Source organism: Sebastes umbrosus, chromosome 2, assembly GCF_015220745.1.
Source record: "Sebastes umbrosus isolate fSebUmb1 chromosome 2, fSebUmb1.pri, whole genome shotgun sequence".
In the NCBI taxonomy this organism is placed as follows: Eukaryota; Metazoa; Chordata; class Actinopteri; order Perciformes; family Sebastidae; genus Sebastes; species Sebastes umbrosus.
In genome coordinates this window covers 35447960-35474783 of record NC_051270.1, presented here as the reverse complement: position 1 = coordinate 35474783, position 26824 = coordinate 35447960, and the positions used below count along the sequence as shown (strand labels likewise).

Sequence of the window (26824 nt, the reverse complement as noted above, 5' to 3'; positions counted from 1 at the left end):
TTAGAAGCAAATAAAAGAAATAGCCTTAGTTAGGCTGAGTGTATACATTGCTGGACTGAAGATGCTCATCAATCTCTGAATTAATGTACATGCCAGAGTTGTGTGAAACTGGAAGAGCACAAATGTGACAGACGGCAATAATTAAATCTGACTCTCAAGATAGATTTCAACGCATTAATCTGATCATTATATTAAAGATAAACTCAATGCACAACCCAGAATGTGACCTAATGTTGCTGTATTTTACAGTAAAATAATTATACCATTATAACCAAAAATTAGGGCTGTTAATCTATTAAAATATTTAATTGTGATGTCTTAAAATATGCAAGATAAAAAAAAAAAAAATTGACAAAATTGACCTTTAACCTGATCTAGAATGCATTTTGGGCTATCATAAAGAAAGGGTGAGATTGTAGGGGTTGATAGGAGTGTGACAAAAAAAAGGTCTGACAGTGCCCCCATTAGGCCGGTTTTAAAATGTTAACTAGAAAAAGGTTGAAGTTACGTTTATGAGAGCAGTCTTCAATCACAGTCTTCAATCACAGATTCATTTAGTGCGGCTGTAAAGTGTTAATGGTGAAATGCTATCAATTCTACATTTTAATTTAAACTTCAAGGAGTCCAAACACTTTGTTTTTATTTCTCAAAGAGACAAAGAATTGACGCAGAGAAATGAACTAACGAAATCCACACACTGCCTTTAATACTGTACATTAAATACAGATTCCACTTTTTTTTTATATAGATGGTCAACGGCAAATCCTTTTTCTGCCTTATGATTTCCATAAGTTAAGAAGCAAATGTAATAGCATATTTCAGTTTCTCTCTTTTGTATTTAAATTATCTTGGAGCAAAATCAAAAGTTTGTAGGTCCCATATAAATAGGAATGATATAGAAAAAAGTGCAAAAACTGAGAATTCCCATCCATTTTATGAAGCAGAAATAGTGAGGGCATATATTGTTCAGTTCGAACTCCTTTAACCTCTGAGTTGAGAGGCACATTCCTTACCATCTCAGCTAAAGACTGCATAAGCAAATACTGTATAACATCCTTTTCATTTGAAATTTCCAATGAAGATACATTAAAACATGGCGCCATCTGCAGGCTGAAGTACGTTATTATCCTTGAGAACCACCTAGATGCCACCTCTTACCGAAACATCTTCAAGAATGAGAGCTTTTCTTCCAATTAGCACAGATTGGAATCAAAATATTGCAGAAGGTTTAACTGGGATTTGCAAACCTTATTATCCCGCTTCCATTTTTCAAGCAAAACCTAGAAAAAAAACCGAGTCTGACAATCATAACTTCTTGATTGTTAGATAACAAGAGGTCCTGCATTTGACTGATAAGTTGAGGGGCAAAAGTATCTACAGTTGTACTGTTGTGACGTTTCAAACCTAATTCTTTGGGGGGCGTTAGGAGCCAGATTCTACAGGATATGAATCCTGATCACTCACCTTTAACCACATTAAAAGTTTCCTACACTTTTATTTTGTCCTACTTATCTGTGGTCTTCAGATCAGAGTGTGTCTGTGTGAGTGTGCATGACTGTGGGGTACTCTTGTGATCAGACTGGATCAGACAGGTTCAGGGCTGACGACGCTCCCTCTTGGTGAGCAGGTAACACTGGATGGTTCTTAGTCGATCTTTGGCGGGGGCGAACTCTGGCTGCAGCTTCAAAGTAGACTCGTACCAGCGCATGGCTTTCTCAAACTCCTCCTGTCGACGACAAACACAACAACCACGTCACTGTAAGGACACATGACTGCCATCACTGCTTGATAAATGCCTTTGACTTCTTGTTTGCAGTGGTTAAACTTGAGGAGCTGAGCAGTGGCTCATGTCACCACAAGCACACAAATAATGATCAAACAGTGTCAGGAAACGTGACTGTAGCCATTACCATTGCTATATAGACGTTGGCGAGGGTAAAGTGGTTGACGACAAAGTGCGGGGCGATTTCTACCGCCATACGGGCGACTGTAAGAGCGTCCTCCCATAGCCGAGCGTTCTGGAAGATGTTGGCAAGGCTGATGAGGGGCACGTCCTGGTTCACAATTCAGGAGGCAAAAAATTATTATTTTCATAAACAGTTTAAACAGGGTTCCCACACATTTTAACCAATGACTTTTCAATATGTTTCCATAACATTTCCCCCATTTCCATGACTTCAAGTAGTTTATAATAGGTAAGTCTATAAAGCGATCATTAGGGCTGGGACGATTTATCTATCTCCCGATTCGATACTATAACGATACTTGGGTGGCGATTCGATATGTATTGCGATTCTACAAGTATTATGATTCGATATTATGACTTATTGCGATTTTTGTTAACTTTTTTTTAACACTAGACCATGAGAAAAAGTTGAATCATACACTTCTATGGACTTTTACTTTGGAAAATATCTAAATTGATACAATAAAAATGTTTGATTTTCAGCATGTATGTAGTCAAAGATGTCCTGACCTGATTTTTTCCAGCAACTCAAAAATCAAAGACTAGAAACATTTCCCACACAAATTAGTGGTAGTATCTTTTTAATTTATAAGGGACATGTAATATTTTATACTTCTGGTGAATATAATTCAATCAATCTTATTTCCATAGATGTATTTTGTATATAGTTCCTTTTGTTAACACCTTATTCTGAAAACCGGACGTAGTCACACGTGTATACTTCCGCTAACTTTGCCAAGTCTGTTGCTAGCTCTCCCGTCAGCTGCGTTCTCTTTATCCATCCATGGTCAGCTCCATCGGGGCCGTTTGAATGCATTTAACATAAATGTCAGTATATGGGTGCTCTACGGTTGTAGCGTCGGCCCATTTGACCACGGAGATGCGAGTGACGACGCACGTTACCGCAATACGATAACATTTCCTGTCCATGACAGAGTTAGCATGCAGCTTTAGCCGTGAGGTCTAGCTCTGCTTTTCCTGACAATATGTGAAACCCAAAGTGTTTCCATACTTTACTGGATGTGTCGTGTTTACCACTTTGGATTAAACATGCGAGGGTGCAGGTCATATCCACACAGACCCTCCGCTGTTTTGTACTTCCTTGTTTTGGCCAAGGCCTATGGAAAGGAAGCTCTGTCACGGGCGGACATTGGTCTTGGGGTGTGGGGTATGACACATGCGTAGTGTAACTGAAGCTGCGGTCGTGCGTTGCTATTGGCTCAACTTCGGTGAGTGCAGGCGCGATTTTACTGCGCATGTGTTATACCCCCGGAGATATGATGCGTGACCCAGCCTCCTTTCTCTAGGCCTTGATTTTGGCTTGCTGCGGTTTGTTTTGGTTGAAGGATACAGAATGGATATGACGTCACGTTACTCAGACTACAACAATAAAAGCTCTAACTTCCTTCTTTTTTTCCCCCACCCCTAGCGATCATAGGGTGCAGTAATGAGGCTCTTGGATCTCCAGTGTGCTATGCCCAACAGGGACTACATATTTGTTACACCACCTATCCCAGGGCATAGCACAGTAGAGTAAGAGCCTCATTATTGCATCCATATTCTTTTATTTTCACTAATCTTGCATTGGCTTAAAATGAAATATTAAATTAAATTAATTAATTAATTAATGAATTTCAAACCATTTCCAGGCCCAGAAAACAATTTTTCTAATTTCCTAACTTTTCCAGGAATTTCATGACCGTGGGGAACCCTGTTTAAAACAATCCTTTGTTTAATGTAAGCACCAGGTGGGTGAGCTGTTGGGAACAGTTGATGTCTAACTTGCCTTCATGTGATGGGGGGCGTAGTTGAGGGCTTGTCGCAGGCAGTCGATGGCTCTCTTGCCTTGACCTTTCACCCTCCAGTACAGTGCAGCCATGCTGGATAGCACCCATGATGTCTGATTCTGCAGTCATGTATGAGGGAGAGCGATGAATGTACAATTTAAGTCTATAGTAATTGGTTGTGTGTAGTAGTAGTAGTGGGGTGTTAAAATGGCTCTGGTGTTACTTCATAATTATGCACAGCAATGACACTTCAAATCCTTGCTAATATTTTTTCCCGCAGTTGCACCTTGAATGTGTTTTATTCACATTACTACAATTTACAGCAACATATCACAAATAATAAGCTCAATGCATCTTTATATTTCAGAAAAGCTTTTTCTACAATCTACTTCTTGGCATTTCGCCATTTCCTCAGTGAGAAAAACCCGTCTTTAATGGCTGTGATTATGTCATTTTCTAAAAAAAACCTACATTCAGAAAAACTGACGAGTCAGACAAATTGAGCTAACACAACCATATGGGTTTCAGTACAATGTAGTATTCTGAATAGCTGCAGCAGAGCTTTAAAGAGTTTGCTAATAAGCATGTGTTTAGGCGACTGGAAGCGTTTTCACATAGCACACAATTTAGTGTGTGTGTCATCTGATGCTTTCCAAGTCACATAAACATTAGTATTTTAATAGTAGTTAACTTTTGCAGGGTTTGGAGTTATTGTAGGAAGGAATGAAAAATGCAGAAAACAAAATGATCTGCCATCTGTCTTTGCTGTTGTACAGTCAGGTGAAATTCAAGATATCAAAACATCCATTGTTTGAATACAACAGTTTGTCTTTAACGAAGAGATGCGAGAGCCCTTACCTTCTCCAGTACTTTAGCGATGCGCGTTCCCACCTGCTCAAAGGACTGAGGGGAGAACTTATCTTTGCCGAGGTTCTGCAGGACCTGGGGGTTTGGACAAGAAGAGACACATGTGCCACTATTAACTAAGAAGCGGGGCTGTTCTGATTATTTAAAAAACAGTCTGTCAATTATGTCTTAACCCATCGGCTCTCGGTCTGACGACAGATAAACCTCTAAGGGGGTAAGGAGGGGCTGTATTCCTGGGGTTCTGGTGTAGCCAGCGGATACATCAGACCGTCAATACATCATCAAGAGTAGGCTCTCATGACCAAACCGCTTTGGGGGAAACCAATTCCATGTCCCAGACGGTAACAAAGTAAACAGAAGAAGTTGAAACATGTCTCCAAACCTCTACTTTAAACTAACCGGTAATAGTAATAACACTATGTCCAAGAGTTGCTGTGAAGTCGGTTGCACCAACAATGAATTCAAAAACGCTGATCTCCGATTTGTTCCCCCGCCATGTCCTAACAAAAATGTAACAGAGGGTCTTTATGGCTCCAAGCTATAGACCAGACCTGCATGGTGTCATCGCCGAGGCTGCGCTCCCGTTTGGGGGAAAGAAACTCGCTGTCACAGAGAAGAGAAAATGATGAAAAGCTGTTGTGTCGCGGGTTAACCGAGACTTTCACACATACAGTAGATTTGAGGTACATACGATACGTGAATATTCACCGTCAGTGTGGTAAATCGCTAAATGATGCTGGTGACAGTGACTAGCATGGCTAGCTAACGTTAGCTTGAGTGGGAGGCTGCTGCCATGCATTATCTACCTGTTTCATGTCCTTTAACTCAACCTATCTTGGCTGTTAAACCTTTTTTTAGGTTCAGATATTAACTACCCTGCTGGAACTGTTTGATTTTTTGTGGTACCAAGCACAAGTTCTTTGAATTCTTTTCATTAGTTTGCACAAAGCTTCATATAATACATGCTTTATGTAAGTACACCTGTGGAACTGAAACTCCTGGATGAGAATATCAATATTTAGTTTTGATCGATGACCAACTGGTCTGTCATTCTGGTCGTTTAGTTACTTATTTAATTATTGTTGACATCTTTCAATAGAGCAACACAGTTAGTGGAACTCCACACTGTTTAGGAAGAGTATGCATGTTAATTCTCGTAATCTATGGCTTCTGCCTCGGCCTACCTCACGCAGTTGGCTCTCTCCGGTGTAGTGGATGGCAGCACGATTGGCCACCCCTGCCAGGTGGTCGAGGGTGTGCATACTGGCAGCTAGGTTGGCGTTGCATAAAGGTTCAGCAGCTGGCTCCTGGAGTGGAGTGGCAAAGTCTATGTGCTCTGTGATGCTGAAAAAAAGAGACAGCAAAAAAAAGGGGAAATCAAACATAAGACTAAAATTGTGATGCAAGAACATCAATGAGGTAGCAATGTTTTCTTTTTTTCCCTTTGTTTTCTATGTCTAAACACTAAACAGGTATTTGTTAAAACACTCCACACATTTCTAAGGTATCTTAAAAGCTTTGTGGATATTATTTTTCCAGTGGTTCTGTGATCAAAATAGAAAACACATTGGAGCCGTCACTCCCAAAACTAACAGTGTGTACTACATGGTAGGGATATCACCATACCAGAAATTTAGTAGTTGACACCAATACCAGTGGAATTCCACAATTCTTGATGCTAATTCAATACCACGGTAATGTACTTCAACATACACTCCATCATTACTGTTTGCATACTGTTTTTTGTTAGGAAGTTTAACAGGTCATAATCCCCTCTCTATTATTATCCATTTTATAATATATATAACCTTTATTTAACTAGGAAGTCACATTGAGATTAAAACCTCAAATAATAATAAATAATTCCATGAAAACATCTGCTTGCAACTGTATTCATTCAAGTTTCTCGCCAAAAACTACATTTTACAAGATCACATTTGAACACATCATGATAACGTTAGAATTTACCTTCGCCCAATACTCATTTTTACTAAATAGAGCCGCATCAGAATGTAAATCAATATTACCTCCCATATTGAAATCGGCAGGACGAGAGCTAGTTAACGTTAGGCGTTACCAGCCAGTAAGCAGCTCTCGTCTTAACTAGCTCTCGTCATGCCGATTTCAAAATGGATTTGTTGTTCGCAATGTAGCATTATCAGGGAAAAATAGGATGCGTCCACTAGTTGCGTCAATAGTGAGTTTCCAAGTCCCAAACACATTGTCTATTGTCGGCGGCACGACGGGACGCTGTTCGTCTTGAGCCCTGACGGTATCTACGGTACTGTAGAAAAACGAGTACCGTCACGTTTTCAGAATTTTGGCATTGATTTGGTACCGAAAATAACGGTTCTCGTGACATCCTTACTACATGGTCAATGTTTCAGTGCTAACTAAATTCACAGTTATATATATACAGTATATAACCTGTTATAATATAACATTAAATGAAAATGTGACCATGATCGGGACAGTGAGAGTCTTACTCAATGTTCTTGGCAGAAACAGCCAACCAGGTGCTTGCTACAGTGGTAAGGTCTACCCTTCGTGTCCGCTGGCACTCCTCTGGCCCTGGCCAGCCAAGACTTGTGTAGTCCCTCCAGCGGCCTGCATGAAAACACAAGAAAAGACATGTCTCTCAGTTGAGTGAAGTCCTGCAACTCAGTGCCTTTCCTGTGCTCATGCTGGTGTGTGTTGTACCTGAAGGGCCAGGCGACGGGATGGTTGGCCCGCTTATCTCCAAGACGGAGTGTCCTCCTGGCAGCGACTCTCCGTTCTGGCCGTCATCAGAGCTGGCAACACTCTCCGTCCCATCCACCTTAGCCTTCCTGACCCGCTTTACCTGGAAGGTGATCTGATGAACAAAAAGGCACTCATGTTCAGTTCGGCTATACAAACTTCAGTCACATCAGTCCCCCAGATCTCACATACTTTGGGACTATAACTCAAACATAATTCTGTGTTGTGAAAAGTATGGGTATGTACACTTACCCACTCAGCTCCCTCGTCATCCTCACAGTTACCAAAGCAAGGCCCGCCACCGGCACGGGCACCCATGACACGGTCATTCTTTAGCACCCGGATACCTCGCAGGTCCCCTCGTTTGCCTCCAACGTCCAGCGCTCCCTCAAAAGCTCCCATCAGGTCCTCCTTCAGCTGCCACTCCTCCTCCCCTTCCACTCCTCCACCACCAAACGGGGTGGCTATTTTAGCTGTTCCTGAGGCAGAGGGAGAAGCCCGCTGCTGTCCAGCAGCTTCACCTGACCCATTGCTGTCCAAGATAACCTCTGAAGAGTGTGTGTGGGGGATGGGTGGGGAATAAGAGAATAAATAAGAGTGGTGTTGAGCTACAGGAGCAATTAGCAAATCTGTTCAGGACAGAAACACTATTGAGAATCTGATAAATATATTTTTACAGGGCAGCAAATGAAGCCAAGTGACACGTGGTCTAATTCTCAATGACATTTTGTCCGTCAGTCACTCCTCACTCAAGAAAATTACACCATTAGAGGACATCATTGACTGAATTAAGTACATTCTTGACTTGATTTCTTGCCACTGGAGGCGTCGCTAAATCATATTCTTACTCTCAAAGAGCAGGGAGTCCTCCATGGCGGTGATGGCTGGTGCGTCCTGCTTCTCTTCACTGCCCTCCCATTCCTCCAGCTGTATCCCAAGGTCCTTCTCAGCCATGCAGGCAGCACCCTCTGCATAGACACAAGTTAAGTTTAGGCACACTTATTATACAAACCTTATCGTGACAGTAGACCTGCAGCAGAAACAGATTAGCTGAATGGAACAAATGTATTTATAATTGATTAGACTGACTAAGAGACAGGTGACAAATGTGAAATGTATTCTCAAACACTGTTTCTCTATATCGGTAGATGGTAGAAGCCTCCCTCCAGTGTATTTTGGCATTTCTATGATATTTCATATTCATTTGAGTCATTTCCTGTCAATGTTGTTTAGCCTCACTGCTCACCAAAATTTCTTTTTGACTAATAACTTTATTTTGAGCTCAAAGTTAAAAAAAAAAGGTTGTTGCTAAAATGGGAATGACTATAGCTGAAGGTCATATGTCATCCTCTTCTTTGCATCTGAGCGACAAACCCATAAATGTGTTTGTTGATCTGTCTGCCAGGTTGTCTTTCTAGTTAGTTAGATAACTTAGTTATGTGTAGTTAGCTAGCCCAACTTATTGCATTAGCTAACTGAGGGTTTTCATTACATTTTTTATTCCCTCCACCTTAGTTTAGTGTGTGGTTTATTTTCACAATGGCATTCGTGTGTGCGGTGGAAATAAATTAACGGAAAGCAGCCGATCCTGCACGCCGGTGTTGTGTCCGGCCACGGACGGATCATAGTTGCCTGCCATTTGAAAAGCAGTTTTGGGACGTTTTGGAGGTTTGTCTTGCCCACCAGCAAAAGCCGCTAACAGGTCCGGACGCCGGGGAGCGCATAACTTTCAGCCCAAGAGAAAACAAGAGAAAAGCCCCGTTAGAGAAATAAACAAATCACAGTGCAGCCTGGTGCAGTGTCGGGGCGAGAGAGGTCAGTGCTGGTCAACGGTGCACCACCAAAACATCCCAAAACTGCATTTCAATCGGCGGACTTTGCAACATGTCTATCCATCCTGCGTTTCGGCTCTTCGATGCAGCAGCAGCCAAACGGCCGCCTCGCCAAGAGTAGACGGTTTCTGGTTTCCATGGTAATGAATTACATCTGACTATTAACCACACCCCCATTCTCTGTTTGAGAAAAGAACGTTAACTGAAAAACAGGAAGTAACACTGGCTGAAGGGGGCTTGCATCAGTAAATTTGGAATAGAATGAATACTTGAACAATTAGCCCACTCTTATGTTGGAAATTATGCAATCATGATGTTATTACAGACAAGTTACTAAGGCAGTTTGGACCTTCACCTTTTTGACTATAAACATGGTTCTTATTACTACTCTGTCTCTGACCGATATAGTGGTTCAGACCAAAGCCAGACCATGAAAGCTTTTGCACTAGCTCTTCCTGGGGACTAATCCTCTCCAGGACAGAAAGTGATGCATTTTATATTTCGACACACAGCAACAGTGTTTGTTTTTGTGGAACAAACAAATCTGTCCCTTCAGCTTCTCTCTCTACACTCTGCTGACTCCATTCTCTGTCTCAATTTACTCTAGCAAAGCTCTGATATTTTTCAACTTGGAAACTCTGGCTATTGCTGCGAAGACATTAGATCTGTGCACTTCATTACTGGATCCCACAAGCTTATAGGAGCCATGGGAGGCCCATGAGAACAGCTGCATAGGTGCAAGAGACACCCTGGATGGCTGGTTCACAACAGGCAAGTAGTCTTTTTTATTTTCCTATGCTGCAACATTTAACCCAGTAGGGCTGTTTCAGGATGGACAGTTTTTACAAGAGATAGGAAGAAGGTCGTAATGATGAGTACATGCTACGCCATGGATTATACCTCCCAATACCGTAGTATTGCGAAAATGTCGTTATTGTTGCAGCCCTGTATGGCTCTTTGTTGCACTGGTATGATTTTCTGTTGTTTGTTAGCTTGTCTACAGGGATTGACATTACCATGATGTTGGGCTGTGGAGCTATTTCTCAAGTGCAGTAGTTAGGTACTAATCAAGACTCTATGCATGATGTTGTTTTTCCACAACCATTAAAAAGACTGTATTCGAAACCGCATTCTATACTAGTAGTACGTACTGATTTGGCCAAAATGTAGTATATAGTATGCAGTATGCAAACAAAAGCAAAATCTACAGTATGCCAAAAATACTCGGATTTCATACTGATTTAGAACAAATCTCCAGTATGCCATCAGATTAGTCTACCTTACCTACTGTATCCCACAATGCAAAGCACTGGAACGGTACAAGCTATGGTCACAAAAACAGAAAATTCTTTACATTTTTCGTAGTTTATTTCATCACTAAATTCACTCCTGAAATTTTTAAGGTGAGAAATCAACTGTGTATATTTTGAATGTTTACAGTTTTACATTATTAAATGACGAATCGAACATTTGCTCCAACATTTTTGGAGCTTAGAAGCTCCACAAACTGCCGTGACAGCTAGCTAGTACCTGTCGGTGTCACTACCTCACCAGCCGGACGGTCACGCTCAGTCACGCTCACAGACCGCTGTGAGCTAGCTGGAGCTCTCTAGAGACACCGGTCTCGTAGACGAGGGGCTTTTATTTCCTTGTTAACAGATGGTTTGTTTAAATATCACAACATAAATGTCCTTTATAACATTAACAGGAACCTGTGCTTATCTGCTTTTTTGGAATTGAAAAGCTCCACGATCACGAGAGTGATATCTGCTGAGACAACACAACGCTTTTTAACATTACTTATTTTTAAGGGATGTCATTCCACTATTTTGTTGCTGTAACTGAAAAAGCAGTTTTGAGTACATTTTGTGAGCAATGTTTTACCGTCTCCCCTCGTTGATGATCCTGTTTGTCTTACTTCACTATGAGCTGTTTAGAGTAAATTGTTTTACCATGCAGCATCTTATAAAGTAAATAAACACTGGTCATGAACAAAAAAAAATAAATAAATCAAGTTGTATTTTTCGATAAAAATGCAATAGTGGTACGAGTTTGTTTATTTGTCCAGTGCTTTAAGAGCTTGTTTAAATGCTAAAACCTGGTCTAGCATACTGCAAAATAAAAAATCGCTTTAACGGTTTCATACTGCATACTACTACGGAGGAACGCAGTATGCAGTGTGTACTGTATACTGCGTACTGCGTTCGTCAGCAGTACGTAGTAGGCGGTTTCGAATACAGCCAGAGAGCCCAAATTATCACCATTTGTTTGACTGCAGCAAAATCCCTAACAGGATCAAACATGTGGGAGGAACTGCAGCAACCATAAAACTTAACATGAGAAAGGTTTGTGTATTTTTTTTTTTGTATATTTAAACCTTTGCCCTAACTTGAGGTGGGTGTGTGTTTTAAAAGTGCTTATGTGACCTCATGTACTCAGTGTGCTTTAAGGGAGCAATATTTAGCTTTGGAGAGTAACATATAGACCCTTCTAAAATTGGCATCAGCTATTTTCTGCAGTGTAAATTATTGAGTGGCAAAATTTCTCCACTTCAAAGCACTTTTCTCTTTACTCCCACTGATATGAATAAAGAGGAAGGTGCAGTCTCTATTCATATCAGAAGCGCAACATACTACTTGTTTCTCACAGCTACTCCTGCAGCTTCGAGGGACAACATTGTCCTATCCAGGCCCACAGCTCATGAGTGCATTTTAAGCCCATGGCTAATTTCCAGCTCAACACAGTTAGCTGATAGAGCTGGACAATTTAGCAAAAATAAAATATTATATTTGCTTATTTGTAAACCATAAAGAAATGGTTTTACAAAAGATTTTGTATAATCAGAACAATAAATGCCATCATCATTGAACAATATTGAAAATGTTTGGTAATGTCTTAGATGGGGTACATTATATGTAAACTGTTCGCAATGTATAAATTTGTTATTTTCCAATATGAAATTATGCAAGAATTAGTGTCCCTGGTCTGTCCATCCGTCGATTACACAGCTATCTTTTAGGGGTGTAACGATACATCGATTCAATGATCAACGATCCAATATCATCGGTGCAAAATGAAAACATTGATACAAGATATGCCTTTATTTTGAAATTCCCATGGCACGTCTGCATCACCAATTTCAGTCCAAGCGACCTCCTTCCTTAAAGAGCCCTGTAATTAAATTGTCAAATCATATTTTAGAGTTTATGTTAGTGCTGAATCGAATGCTTCAAAGCTTCAACCGCTGCCATGGTATTCAACCTCCAAATCACTATTCGAATGCTTTATTTTATATTTTTTCTTTATTTTTTTCTATATAAGTATGTAATAATAATGTATAAATCCCCAAATATCCCATGAAATAGAGAATAATCCCACACCATTAATAATTATTTATATTTAACAATAATTATTATTAGTTATTCTCAGACGGATATTGCTGTTTGTTGTGTGTAGAGGTGCGTGTTTGTACAGTTGTGCGTCATCAGCACTGTCCAGGGCACTGAAATGAGGGAGATGAAGTCAGACAGACAGAAGAACATGTCAGCCTGCTGCGCCGCGCTGCTACGCGAAGCTTCGAATATTTCTCAACGAAGCTTCGAAGCCCAAAAAATGGTATTCGGGACAGCCCTAGTTTATATAAATGTAACTGATTCTGTTAAATGGGCATACCATATTGTCTCATACCAATCGCATGCCACTGAATGAACTGAATCAAAATTGTATCGTAGCAGACGTTGTGATATCAGCAAATATCGTATCGTTGTCCAAAGAATCAATATAATATCGTGTCGTGATGAAACAGGTGATTTACACCCCTACTATCTTCATGTTACAGCTCAGATTTTGAAAAAAAAACGTGTGGAAATGATGATTATCACTGTCCTGTCCTTGCTCTGTCCAAATGCTACAGCTTCTTTGCCTAAACACAGTCTAATGATGCAATTGTTAGGCCTTCAAAAACCATGAAACATCTTTAAAATCTACCCTTCACTTTGGTGTAGCTCCCTAACAGTGTCTCCAAATCCGTAAATGTTATCCCACATTAGTGCTGATGTTTTGAAACTTTATCTCAGTTCACAGTTTGAAAAATCTGAGAGTGTACCATTATCAGTAGTAAAATTCCAAGTAAAAAATCCATCACGCTTAGGAGAGGGAGTAAAATAAGTCTATGTGTGCATTGGATTCACTTACGTGAGCAGGGCTGTCGGTGTGAAAGATTGTAAAGGAAGGGGTAGAACTGCAGACAACGCAGCAGAGGTAGGCTGGTGCGACACTGTTCACAGCCAGCAAAGGATGAGAAGGAAGAGGAGGAGGAAAGGGCCTTCACCAGGATGTGGCGGAACAAGGCCAGAGCACCTGTCACATTGCCCTGGGCCAACTGCACGGTCACCAGGCTGAGCAGGGTGTGGGGCTGAGGGAGGAGAGCAAAACGAAACAAAACAGGGGAAACTTAGCTGACGGGTAAGAAACTAAAACACTCAACTTTAGTAGATATACTGTATGTACCTTCTAGAAACAAAATAAATATTTACATGCATTTTTTTCTAAAACTTCAGTTTGTAGTGTATATTACCATTCCCTACTACACTTTATCAGCTCCAGTTCTTACATAAATCCAGTGGATCCTGGATTGTTATATCATCAACAAGCATTGTATAGAAGCCCCTTTTACCTCTACAAGTCCCTGTTTTTTTGATGGCTTGATTTAACAAGATGTTGGAAATGTTTCTAACAATTTTAATCCACGCTGACTCGATATCATCTTGCAGATCCTGCACATTTTTTTCTGCTTTAAATCTTCCCAAGTCACTCTTTTGGGTTGAAATGTGGAGAATCAGCAGGCCGAAGGAGAGGACTAAATTCATATTCATGTTCCTGGAACCACCCTGAGATAATGAGGGCTTTGTAACATGGTTTAATATACTGCTGGGTGCCTAAAACTGACAAAGGGTACAGTGAGTGGCCATTAAAATTTGTGCTTAGTCAGCAAAGTTTGGACAAATGTTGCTCTACTGGTAGTCAGGGCAGGGCATTTTTTTGTGACAACTTGTACTGCTGGTAATGTTTTTGGACAAAGTACACTTTGTTCCAGACACATGTCAAATAAAAGCTAAAATGAACTTACATCACTTTGTACAGTCCAAAACATATTAGCCAACAATTCTGTTTTATCAACATTCAAGCCAATAATGCCCTCCTCGCTCCTGGATATGTCCTTCCACCTACGAGATCCAACATGAATGTGGATCTCTGAGTATATAATGCATTGCTGATATTAAATATAAACAGTTCTGCAAGAATACTATGTGGTGAACTAGCAGAATTGGGATAGTTTTTGGGCTAACCTACTCAATAACAATCTGTTTACACTGCAACGGTATCAGTAAGGTTTTATCACTACCGCTTCGAGGTTAAGCTTCGACCGTTGCCATGATAATCAACCTTCAAATAAGTATTTGAATGCTTTGTTTGTTTGTTTTTTATCTATATACACACACACAAGTATGTCCTAATAAAGTATAAATCCCAAAATAGCATATGAAAAAAGGAATAATCCCACAACGTTATTCATATTCAACATTAATCATTAGTAGTTATTCTTAGACGGATACCGCTGTTTGTTATGTGTAGAGGTGCGTGTGTTTACAGTAGTGCGGCAGCGGCACTGAAACAGGGGAGATGGAGACAGACAGAAAGAAGAACATGTCAGTCTGCTGCGCCGTGCCGCAAAGCTTTAAATATTTTTCCCCGAAGCTTTGAAACCCAAAAAGTGGTATGCAGGACAGCCCTGCTTGTTTTTTAATCAACAAACATGTGTAGTCTGTGTACCTAAAAAAGTGGCCAAAACAGAAAAGTAAATGTAACACAGTGTATGTGTGCAACACTAAGAGGGTAAAACCTAGCAGGTTATAGCACCGTTGTGTTTTTACCTCTGATGCGTTGAAAGCCACTGCTAGCTCCAGCAGTGTTTGTGAGTGGGTGGTCAAGCCGTGGTGTAGCAGCAGGTTAGCAGCGTTGGTGAGAGGCAAGTGGCGGTGGGAAGGCGGGGCTGAGCTCAACACTTGGCGCAGGCACTGCAGGGCGTGGCTGCCGTTGCCTTTGGCCCGCCAGAATAGAGCTGCCTCATTGTGGATCTGCCAGCGGGGTACAATGGCCTATATATACAAAAAAAAAAAATCAATGACTTAAGATGGGTTCAGACTATTGCCATTGGGAGCAAGTTAGAGCGATTAGATGTGATTCATAATCAAATCTGAAATTTAATCGAGACTTTTTCTCAACAACAAGACAACTCTAGTTTGAGTGTGTGAGCATCGCCTCACTAAAGGGTAGAGATGTCCCGAGCACATCCTCAGTACCGGTATTGGGCTCGATCCTGGCATATTTTACTGGACCTGTATATCTGCTAAAATAAAACTGATCAAAATCTGCCTAAATAAATATTGGTTGTTGTTGTTGGGTTTATGTGCTCTCTGCAAGTGGGTGTCTGTACTCTGCCAAACATCGTTTATGGAGGTACAAGAAGCATCACTCTGTCACACCACAGTACAACCACGAGTGTGAGTGTTTTTGTAGTCCCAACAACTTCACCAGAGTGATACATCTTCTCTCTAGTGGATCGCATCACATCAATTTCAGGAGTCACCGTCTCCCTGATAAGCTTTCCTTAATATCATATTTATAATTAAAGCTTATCAACTTAATAGTTTTGAACCAGGGCCTTCAGTATTTGGATCAAGTGGCTTTTGAATTGTGTCAGATTTAATAATTTCGGCATAGATTCAAGCATAGAATCAGACTCAGTATCGGAGATGATATTAAAGAACTCGGATTGGTACTGGGGCCAAAAAAATTTAATCGAGACATCCCTACTAAAAAGGTAAATTTACATTCCATCATTAAAGACAGAAAACATGTTGCCACATGCCACTCTCTACAGATTTAGACTTCCATCCATTTCACACTAGGTAGTGAGATACATTATTGTGCTACGAGAGCAGAGGAGTGAGGGGCCCTCTTACTTGTTTCATAGCTTGAGCTATTCTGGAGCCAATCTGATCCAGCGTCCATCCTCCACTACGTAACTGCAGTATCTGTAATCACACATAGTAATATCAATGATTGAATATTCCTTTGCACAGTTCTACATACCATAGACAACACTCGTACACAAATACAGACATACAGAGTAAGGGCATAGTTAGTCTGTAAACATAATGCACATGGCATGCATCCAACTCTTTTATTTCCCTATTCAAATCACACACACACATATCTAAATAATCAGGCAGACAGATACCTGGGAGGCAAAGGGATCTGGCAGCATCTTTTCCTCCAGAGGCCAGTCTAGTGAGGCAGGCAGGAGGTCTGGATATGGTTGGGGTACGGGACCACAGTTTGGCAGTTCTACCGTCAGAGGACTGCTGCTCCCATAGAGGAGAATTGCCACCGGGCTGAATATACACAATTAGACACATTACACTCATTTCAAGTCATTTGACTCATTGTGTAATAAGTTTTAATATGCAACTCTGGAGGCAAAATCCGACTCTTTTCTCACTTGAATTCAAATCAGTATTCTTTGCTTTGGTGTGTGCTGCAGTTTTGATGATCATTCTGAGGAACCTCAAACTCAAATGGAACGCAACTGTACCCACAAATCACCCCCATCCAGGAATGTGTACTGACCTGAGGCCCTGTGTTTCAGGTGGAAGGTAATAAGTTGGCAGCAGGTGAGCAGGGGGAACACTTGGGTACTCTTGGGCACAATCAGTCCTCTGAGGCCACAACATCCCCTGTATGTCCTACAAAACAATTGAATGGAAATTGAAATTTATTTCAGTCTGTAAATAATTACGCAAACAACTTGTACATGCAAACAACTTGTACATGTAATTACAACAAAACAGTACAAAACAATGTCACATTAGAAAGACTATTTTTCTACAGACCAAAAAGGTGTAGGCTGAAGCTACAGTTTATTGCACCAACACTTTTTACAAAACACTACCTGTTTTGATGTAATAATACATGCCATTCTGATCAGACATTTTTTTTTATATTTTTCAATTAAATTACCAAGAGTATACAGGTCAGCTAAATGATAATTGCAGGAATTTTGTAATTGTTGGTACCCTGTAGGGCTGCACAATTAATTGAAATCTTATCGAAATCACAATATGACCTACTGCAATTTTCAAATCGTAGGACGAGGAGGAAATCGTAATATTTGTTTAAGGTGAAATGTGTGTCAAAATACCATTTTACATTAAATATTGTTTACATTAAGTATTGTTAAATATTTATAGACTGTCCTCATCCAGCTGTTTTTCTACAGTAGTATTAATTTGTTTAGCAGGTCCAGTGTGGTTTCTGAATTGTGTTGCTTTAGCATTGCAGAGATATAATTTTTCCTTTTGATTTTAATTTGACGGTGTACTCTGCAGTCACTGAGCTGACCTGCAAAAAAAAGAATTTAAAACATAAACAAAAAGCAATGAAATGTAGTTGTCTGTCTTGCCTGTGTGTAATCCTGATGGCCGCCCCAGAGGGCAGCAGCAGGGTCCTGGTCTCCGGACACAGAGGGGTGGAGCTGGGGGCTGGCTGCCGTCTGGTTCGGGTTGCGCTCTGACACAAGCGCCACGCTGGAAGCCACTGACACCTCCTCCCCAAACTATGAACGGAAAGAGAAACAGAAAGAACTGAGAAACAGAAACTGAAGGGACATTTTAGTATACTCCCCCGTTTGTTTGCTTTTGTTGATAAATATCTACTAACACTGACAGCTTCGTTTCATAACAAAATGGAATTTCAGGAAAAACCTTGGACTAATAATGACCAAGTACATTGAAATATCACTAGACTCACTTGGACATAGTGGACATGCTCAAACAGATCGCCACGGTGATAGCGAACAGGCAGGTCAAAGGGGCAGTAGAGGCTGCGCTGCTGCTGACCCAGCCGACACATCTGATGGTTCCCTGGAGCACATAACACACAATACTTAGGTGCTGCTCTATACTGCCACATCAAGGTATGTATATGTAGCAATATGCATGAATATCAAAGCTAGATTTATGTGACGACACATCTTTTCAAACAACTCACACAGTAAGCTTGTTTACTCTTGCCTCTCATGAGTTCCATACAATCACATTTATCTCGACTCTACAGCATTGCTACTTCTGTTCTGTGAAGCCAATGGTAAATTGATATATATCACTTTAAAGCCGAGCACCTGTCTGATCATCTTACTTCTTTTTCATAATTATCAATATGTGCATTTATCTAGCATACGACATGCTAAATCACAGCCAGCGCAAGTCAATACATTCTTTCTTGACCAGTTAAAGCAATTAGCTTTTCTTTACTTAAGAATATAATATACTCTACATTAGGGGTGGGCGATATGTTTTATAAATAATAATCAGTCAATTAAATCTGTGCATTCCGATAGGCATTGAGACAACAGTCGGAGAAATACGTGGCATGCTCTAAAAAGAGAAAAGTAGACGACAAAAACAGAGCTATTTAAGCAGAATGGACAGACTCTTACATGTTCATTCCCTGCCCCCATGGGCAGTTCAAAACCAGTATATCTCAGAGACCGTGGCGATTATTAAAAGCGGAAACGTCTTTTTTGAAGTGGAGGCTGGCATCTTCTATCACATTTCCGACCTCAACATGTATAAACCCTCTTTGGCGCTTCACTTCCTCAGCTCTCGCCAGGCTTTTTCCTTGTTCCCCGCTTCCCTCAAGATACAAACCACACACCTCATAAGCACATCAATGCTCATACGCCACACACACACTCTTCCAGGAGAGTGTCTCTCTGGGAGGGAGAGAGCCGCGGGAGAAGCGAAATGCCAAAGCGAGTGTCATGCTGGCGGCTTAAAAAAATGACAATTAATATTTATACTCGATGTTGATGATATAGTCATTTACTACATCCCACGTAGAACGAGCCGCAATACAACCCGTATATTCAATATATCGCCTACCCCTACTCTACGTACAAAATCCAAAAAGTAATATATTCCTTGCACACCTCAAGATTGTTATAAGTGTTTTCAGTTCTATGTGCATGGCATCTTACCAAGTTGGGCTTCCTTGGCCATCTGGGTCTCATGGATAATGTTGCGCAGGATCTGCTCTTCCTGCAGCAGCTTGTGTTTGTCCAGTGCCTCCTGCTGGCGGAGGTAGTGGTCATGTTGCTTCTGGTACTCCTTCAGTTCATTCAGCGTCCGCTGCAGGGATCTAAAAATATAGTAAAATGAGGAAGGCATATATACAAGACAGGCAGAAATGCATAGCAGGGAAACAAAGCATATCACATGACCACACTACAACTATGTTAAAGACTTGGTATCTGCGCAATATCCACTCTGCATTCTTAAGAAAAACACAGACTCTCTGCCAGCTCAAGGGACTTTTCTTTTACTTACATACTCTGACTGCCCCATTGAGGAGTCTAAGAGCAAGGAACATTTCCCTACAGGGAAAAATGTTTTGGTTTTACTTGGTATCATTAAAAATCCCCTACATTTTCATGAAACCTTAGACCAACCGATCTTTGCTTAAACAGAAATATTGTGGACAGTCCCAGGTACGCTAAACCGCTTATGTTTTTCAGATCTACCAGTCATTTTTCAAGGATTTTTTTAAACTGAACAGTGAAAAGAAAGAGGGAAAAAATGCCTTCTGAGATAACCTAACCCAGGATCAGTTATTGTTGGTGCCTCGCAGTTGCGTACAGTGGGACATGTTTGGAAATGTCTAGATATCATAGTGAATGTCCTGACCAATCAAAGTGTGTATGTATGTACGAGTGCTTGCCTACCTGTGCTGGGCTTCCAGACGCTGCTCCAGCTTTTGCTGACAAAGCACAGCATGCTTCCTCCTCAGCGCCTGCTCGAAGCCTGGCTGGGCCTGCAGTGCCTGCTCGTAACACAGCACTGAGTGGTTGTATTCCCCAAGCATCTGGTCAGACAGCGATAGAAGAGGAGACAAACAATATAGCAGAGGTCAAACAGTGATCTGTTTCATGTAGAAAAAAAAAAGAACTGAACAGACTAAACATATGTAGAGTACCACACACTGCTGGAATAAAGCTTTGGGGACTCAAATGTAAGTGTTAGTTAAATAAGAGTTTAGTAAAATGCAGGTGATTCGATTAATTCCCTACAAATACAAAAATCTTAATTTATACGCTCTACCTTTACATTCAGAAAATAGCATCTTCTATATATACTGTACACTGACCAGTAAGAAAAGAAGTTGCTGACAGCTGAATTCTGTCTCATTTGTGTTATGTAAACCCTGAAACTCAACTCATGAGATCATTATCAACACATTTGCCACCACTTTAGGTAAGCATCACTCTCCTGTGAGCTACTGTAGCAATACTGTAGTAGGAGTTTAGTTAGCTAAGTCTCAATTACCTATGTATTTCTTACCAAACACTTAAATAATTAGCAATGGTAGGTAAGGACAGGCTGGCAGCAAAGTTGAAAGGAAGAAAATAAAAGTATTTCTCCATTTGTCCAATGCAACATTGCTCTACCAATATATCTAATTCACTGGATATTTATACTTTTAAATGGTTCAACATGGAAGACTTAAATTATCTTGCTTTGTAAGTATTTACTTTAACATATGCACACACAGTATAGAGCTGATGCAAGAGATCCTGTGATCCTGTTGAACAAACAGTTAACGGCACATTTAATGGTTAACTAGATGGTAAGTCTGCGGTTTAATTACACAAGTGTTTACTGCGGTGGAATATGTTTTTCTTTGACTTACAGCATAAATGTTGCCTAAGGTGTAGTGGCTGGTGAAGAGGTCTGACGTAAGGTCCAGGGCAGCGTGGGCCAGGATAGCAGCATCAGCTGAGAAATGGGCGCGGTGCAGGATGTTGGCCATGTTGACCAGGGCTACATCCTTGTGCTGCCTACAAGTACAACACACACACACACACACACACACACACACAGCATGAGAATGTGAACACCTGTGAGCAGTCTCATGCAATAAACAGTATATAGTATTGCAGAGGCCTTCTGACCAGCCCGACATTACCTTGGGGAGAAATGCAGAGCGCGCACCACACAGTCCACTGCCCTTTGAGGCTCGTTCTTCATACGCCAGTAAAATGACGCCATGTTGTACAGAACCCAGGACGATGAGTTCTGCAAAACAGTAATTATAAAGATGTGCACACTTTTAACTGCTTCGAAGGACTGCTAACTGTTAGGCCTCTATGGAATCTTTGTTTTTCCCCAACATAGTTTTGCTGCATTGAATCTTGGTCACATGTCTAATTACTCTGACTTGCTTGTACTCTGTGTCTGGGCTTGTCCTGACAATGGCTGCTTCTTCAAAATGATGGTTTCAACATTAACCCATCTTTTCTGATGCTGACTGAGCGGAAGGCAGATAAAGACACATGCATACAGTAAGGGTGTAAGAAAATATTGATACACGAGTATCGCAATATTATGTTTTGCAATACTGTATCAATTCTCTAATTAACCTCTTAAAAATGCGCAGTGGACCCGGTTGCTATTCTGTCTTTCAGAGGTTGTAGCGGGCTCAGTTTTAATCCATTGGTACCAATCATGTCATACTTACATGTTGCGAAGGAGGCTAAGTAACGCTACAAAGTTACGCTCAATTTTGGCAAGGAAAAACTGGCATGGCCATTTTCAAAGGGGTCCCTTGACTTCTGACCTCAAGATATGTGAATGAAAATGGGTTCTTTGGGTACCAACGAGTCTCCCCTTTACAGACATGCCCACTTTATGATAATACCCTGCAGTTTTTGAATGCAGTACAAATGTGTTAAATTCACCTATTCTAAAAATGGTGTGTTTGAATATTTCTGCATACTGGGGTCCCTAAATTACAATTAGTCTTGGAATTACATAAATTGTGTATCACTGGAAAGCTGATACTCTTGTGGATCAAATGAGTCCAATTGTATTCATATGTATTGAAGTTAGTCCTCATAGTAGTCATTTTACATAGTGACTTCTTTTTTTACTCAAATTTATACATATGGTGGTGTTATTTAGGCAAATGCATATACAAAAAATCTTAAAAATACAGGTCTGCTCCCCATTTGCAGATATTTTGTATTCTCCATGCTTTACCAGGCTTCTTCTGAATCAGTTTTTTTTTCTTTTCTATGCACATTCCATGCTTTTGTCCAATATCTGCAAAGGGGATAACAAATGTCTTTAATATTTGTATAGTTCAGTGAGGCAAAGTTGTACAGGCAGACCTTACCCTCAGTAACCCTTGATGGATGCGATGGCCCACCTCATCGACACTGCGGCCCAGCTTATGAGACAATGAACTAAAAATTGGATCCTCCTTAGAAAGCAGCGGGGAGGTCAAGTTTGCCCTCTCCTGCACACCCTGGAACAGACAGAAGGGAAGTTACAGTTCACTTACTTGGAATTTGGGAATTTTAGCATGTGATCGGTCACACAAAGGCTACATCTCTGTTGTCTACATAATAAGCAGAGCACATATAATCTCACCTGACAGCAGGACTAACAGAAATTCTAGGTAAACAGCATACCAACTTCCAAAGCACACACTTATCTGCAACTATATTCAAATAAATATAATGTACTGGTGAACGCCCACTGGATTCTTAACCTGATAAAGCAATAAATGGCTGACTGAATGAAATGTGGTGAAGTCATCGGGGTTTTCCACTCTGACGGCAACAAAATATCAACTTTATTTATTGTTACTTGCCCACGAAAACACCGCTGCCCTTTAATCTTTACCCAATGGCCTCATTTATAAAAATGTTGTTGGACTTGAATGCAACCTTAAGATACAATCAAGTTAGTCTTGAGATCCAAAAACACAGATTACAGTGATTTGCATATCTCCACAGTGACATTTTTTTATTGCTAAAAGGGTCACGGAATATAAATGTCAAGATGAAAGATTCACATTTAAACATCATACAAACAACCTTGTAGATAAACTGCAACAGAAGCTTAGCTTTTTGCACAGAAACAAAACCAGTTTCCCTCTGAGCACCTCTTCTTTTTAGCTCTACATTATTGGGATGTAATTTATCGACATGCAGCTGCCTCCACTCTAGCCTTTAGATTACATTTCCCATTAGGCTCTTAGGGTCATTACTGGCGATAATTACAAGACTCACCACTGCATTTCATTTGATAAGGTTGACTGGGCTTCTCGTTCTGAGAAACTTAATAAACTTCATTCTTCATAAATCTGCAAAGTCTTTGTCAGAAAATGGCCAGCTTTATATCTTCTCTTTGGTGCTCTTGAATTCTGTCCATGCTGAACTTGCTTTAGTGACTAGCTGATGCTTCATTAACCCTGTACCAGAACTGATCTAAATAAGACTGCTTTTGCTGTTAGCGCATGGAATAATAGGACAAAACTGCAAAGCCACCAACAAAGCAAAACACTTATATTCACACTTCAAGACCATCTTTGATAATCATCCCATATCTGTCTAAGACTGACTTAACTGTGAGCCCATTTTCTGGTTGTAAACTATTCTCTCCTGTATGTCTCTGTTCTTACATTATTTAAATAATTTCCCACTGAAACTGTAAACAGAGCGTCGCTGCAAAATGTCAGCTCGGCCAAACTAAAGGTTATATACAGTACATTCCCAACAGGATGCTTACATTTGATGAATATAAAATGTTGAAATCTTAAACATTAACTGTTATGTTAAGCACCTGTGACTAATGAGTTTCAATTTAACATAAATTTGAGAGTGGAGAGAATACTTTTACACATAGTTACAGCATCCCTTCTCTCAAAAACAGAGGTTTAAGTTGGCGTACTTATTCTAACAAAATATTCATTGGGTGATGAAAGCAACCTAGACAGTACTTTCATTATCATCAGTCATTCCCTTCTTGTTCCATTTCTGAGCAAACTATTGACAAGTCTGACCTCTACTCACCCTGAGATGCTGGAAGGCATGGATGCTATAAGGTAGTTCAAACACTTTCGCACAGTCAGGCTTTTCCAGATCTGGGGGAAGAGCTGACCGGGAATCCACATAGTCTTCAAGGCTATAGGAGGAGAGCAGGATAAAATCTCTTTAAGATGACATTTCATCATAATCATAGAGAGACACTAAACACAACAAAAACATTGTAGAGATAAAAAGAATGTTGGCAATTACGTGTTTTATTGAGGAGAGCTTACCTTATGTCTTTGCTTTCCAGGGAAATATAAGTACCATCATACAGGTCCAGGTCTCCCAGGGGTACCTTAGCCATGACACAGTCTGCATCCTCTTTGTAGTGTCTCTGCTCCAGCCCTGTGTCTCTGTCCTCGTTCTCCTCGATGTGAATCTTCTGCGCCACCAGCTGCTTCTGCTCAACAATAACCAAGGACAATCAATCAATGAGGACTAGTGAGCACAAGAAATGGACAGTTGACAGTTACAATGAATAAAGTAAAAGAAAATGCTCTCTTTTCCCACATAATTGAGATACAGTTTCCTCTTGTCTGCACAAATTAATCGGAAGGCAATAGACTCTGTTGTTAGATTAAAGATTAACCAGAAAAGGGAAACCCAAAGAGAAACACACTTTGACAAACATCTTTGCACATGACGCTGACAAAGTGAAACCCACACACCTCCAGCTTCTTGAGGTAGTTAACACGAGTCTCTTGCCTCATAAAGATCACAACGTCATGTGGATGCTTCAGATTCAAAGGCGAGTCAACCTGAAATGAAAACAGTGCGTTAAAGGTCCTATATTATGCTCATTTTCAGGTTCATACTTGTATTTGGTGTTTCTACTAGAACATGTTTACATGCTGTAATGTTAAAAAAAAACTTTATTTTCCTCATACTGTCAGCCTGAATATGCCTGTATTTACCCTCTGTCTGAAACGCTCTATTTTAGCATAATTTAACAGAATTGCAACAGAATTGGATCCAAAGCTTGGTTCCATGTGTACTTCCTGTCAGCTGATGACATTCACAACCACTGCAACCAGGATATAAACTGGGACACATTTAGGATGTTTACGAATATGGGCTGTGTGTACCTCCCTGTGGATTGAGTGTTTCTATACTTTCACAGTATTTATATAGGACTTAAGCCTGCTTTATAATAAAAAAAACATGAAAATCTAACTTTTTTATAATATGGGACCTTTAAGGACAGCAATAGAGTTAAAATACTCAAGTCAGTCCCAGTGAGTGCAAAACACATTAAACCATTTTAATCTAATCTATCTAAGGATATGACAGTAGATTCAAGTTATATTGTTGGAAATAGTCTGTCCAACTCTAATTTCAGATGTTTACATTGCAAACTCAGCCTATTAGAGCCCCAAAGCCTGTCACATAAACATTAACATCTTTATCTTTAGCCAAGGCCTATGGAAAGGAGGCTGGGTCACGCGTCATCAACACGTCACATCTCAAGGGTATTACACATGCGCAGTAAAATCTGGCCTGAAATTCAGCCAATCGCAACGCATGACCGCAGCTTCAGTCACACTGCGCATGCGTCATACCCCTATCCCAAGACCAGTGACCCAACCTCCTTCAACAGGCCTTGTCTTCAGCTAAATGAAGGGAACCGTTGGCTGGCAGTTATCACCAACCGCCATTAACGTTATCTCCCACATAATAAATAGGCAGTTTCCACCGCGGGCGTTGCCATGGTACTGTAATATATACTGGTCATCTTGACCTCAGACAGATAACATCAAATGTGAGGTAGCTAGTGTGAGCTAACCGACTGAGCCGAACTAGATGATCTATTAATGCTACTTCCTCACTGTGTGTAACGTTACCGAAGCTGTCAAACGACGTCTTGTTGAGATCAAATTATCTCCTAAAAGTACGTTGTCAAACCCCATAACAACCCGTTACCGTTAATGCTAACGACTCTAGCTTAACGAGCTAGCCTCCTAACGTCAGCAGGTCAATGAGCTGGCGCTATACTGGCATACTTGTTGTTGGATCTTCCCGTCCTCTGTGACAACCCAGTGTGTCGTAGCTCCTCCGGAGTCCACTATCAGTATGCAGAGAAGGATGAAAAGCTTCCCCCGAAACGACGTTTTTCGCGGATAGTTGACACGACAGGGCAAAGACTCAGGACAGGTCTTCCTGAGGTCCGCCATTTTTCCTGTCTCATTTTGCTCTGTGGAGTAGTGATGTGTCGGTCGCGAACGAGCCGGTTCAAAGAGCCGGCTCCTCTTAAGTGAACGATAAGAGCCGGCTCCCATCCGAGAGACGTTTTTTTTTTTTTTTTTGTTAATTCAAGGCAGTATGACCATGGATGTATTAAAGGGACTGTTTGTAACTTTCGGAAATGCTTGTTGACAGCGACACCTGTGGCCGTTAAGTCAACGAAAGTCAGCGTCGGGCTCGCGCTTGCTTGCTCTACATAGACATGAACGAGCATCGCTCAAAACAGTGAGGCGACACACGTCAGCTAAAAACACAATATCTCTCTATATTTCACCTGCTTGGCAGTAATGTTAGCTGACCAGATGAAGGTCTCTCCATGGATCACTGCTGATCCTAGTGTTGGCTTTTCCTGCTTCTTCCTCCAGGGTGGAAGCAGGAGGAGAAACGTTATCGTCTC

At 40.8% G+C, this 26824-nt stretch overlaps 1 protein-coding gene across 1 annotated transcript; it reads right to left on the bottom strand.

Moving 5' to 3' along the window:
- Positions 1-681: 681 nt before the first annotated feature.
- On the bottom strand, positions 682-26385 carry ttc17 (tetratricopeptide repeat domain 17). The gene is made up of 25 exons (XM_037789997.1): positions 26187-26385; positions 24855-24944; positions 24417-24586; positions 24169-24280; positions 22485-22616; positions 21276-21385; positions 21000-21147; positions 20035-20174; positions 19291-19451; positions 18063-18175; positions 17716-17868; positions 16884-16999; positions 16495-16648; positions 16217-16288; positions 15125-15349; positions 13386-13605; positions 8208-8327; positions 7612-7907; positions 7321-7474; positions 7107-7227; positions 5805-5964; positions 4612-4695; positions 3753-3872; positions 1911-2054; positions 682-1726 (listed from the first exon to the last, which is right to left on the bottom strand). The coding sequence occupies exons 1-25, from the start codon at positions 26355-26357 to the stop codon at positions 1595-1597; spliced, it is 3618 nt and encodes a 1205-aa protein (XP_037645925.1). The 5' UTR covers positions 26358-26385; the 3' UTR covers positions 682-1594.
- Between the last annotated feature and the right edge of the window lie 439 nt (positions 26386-26824).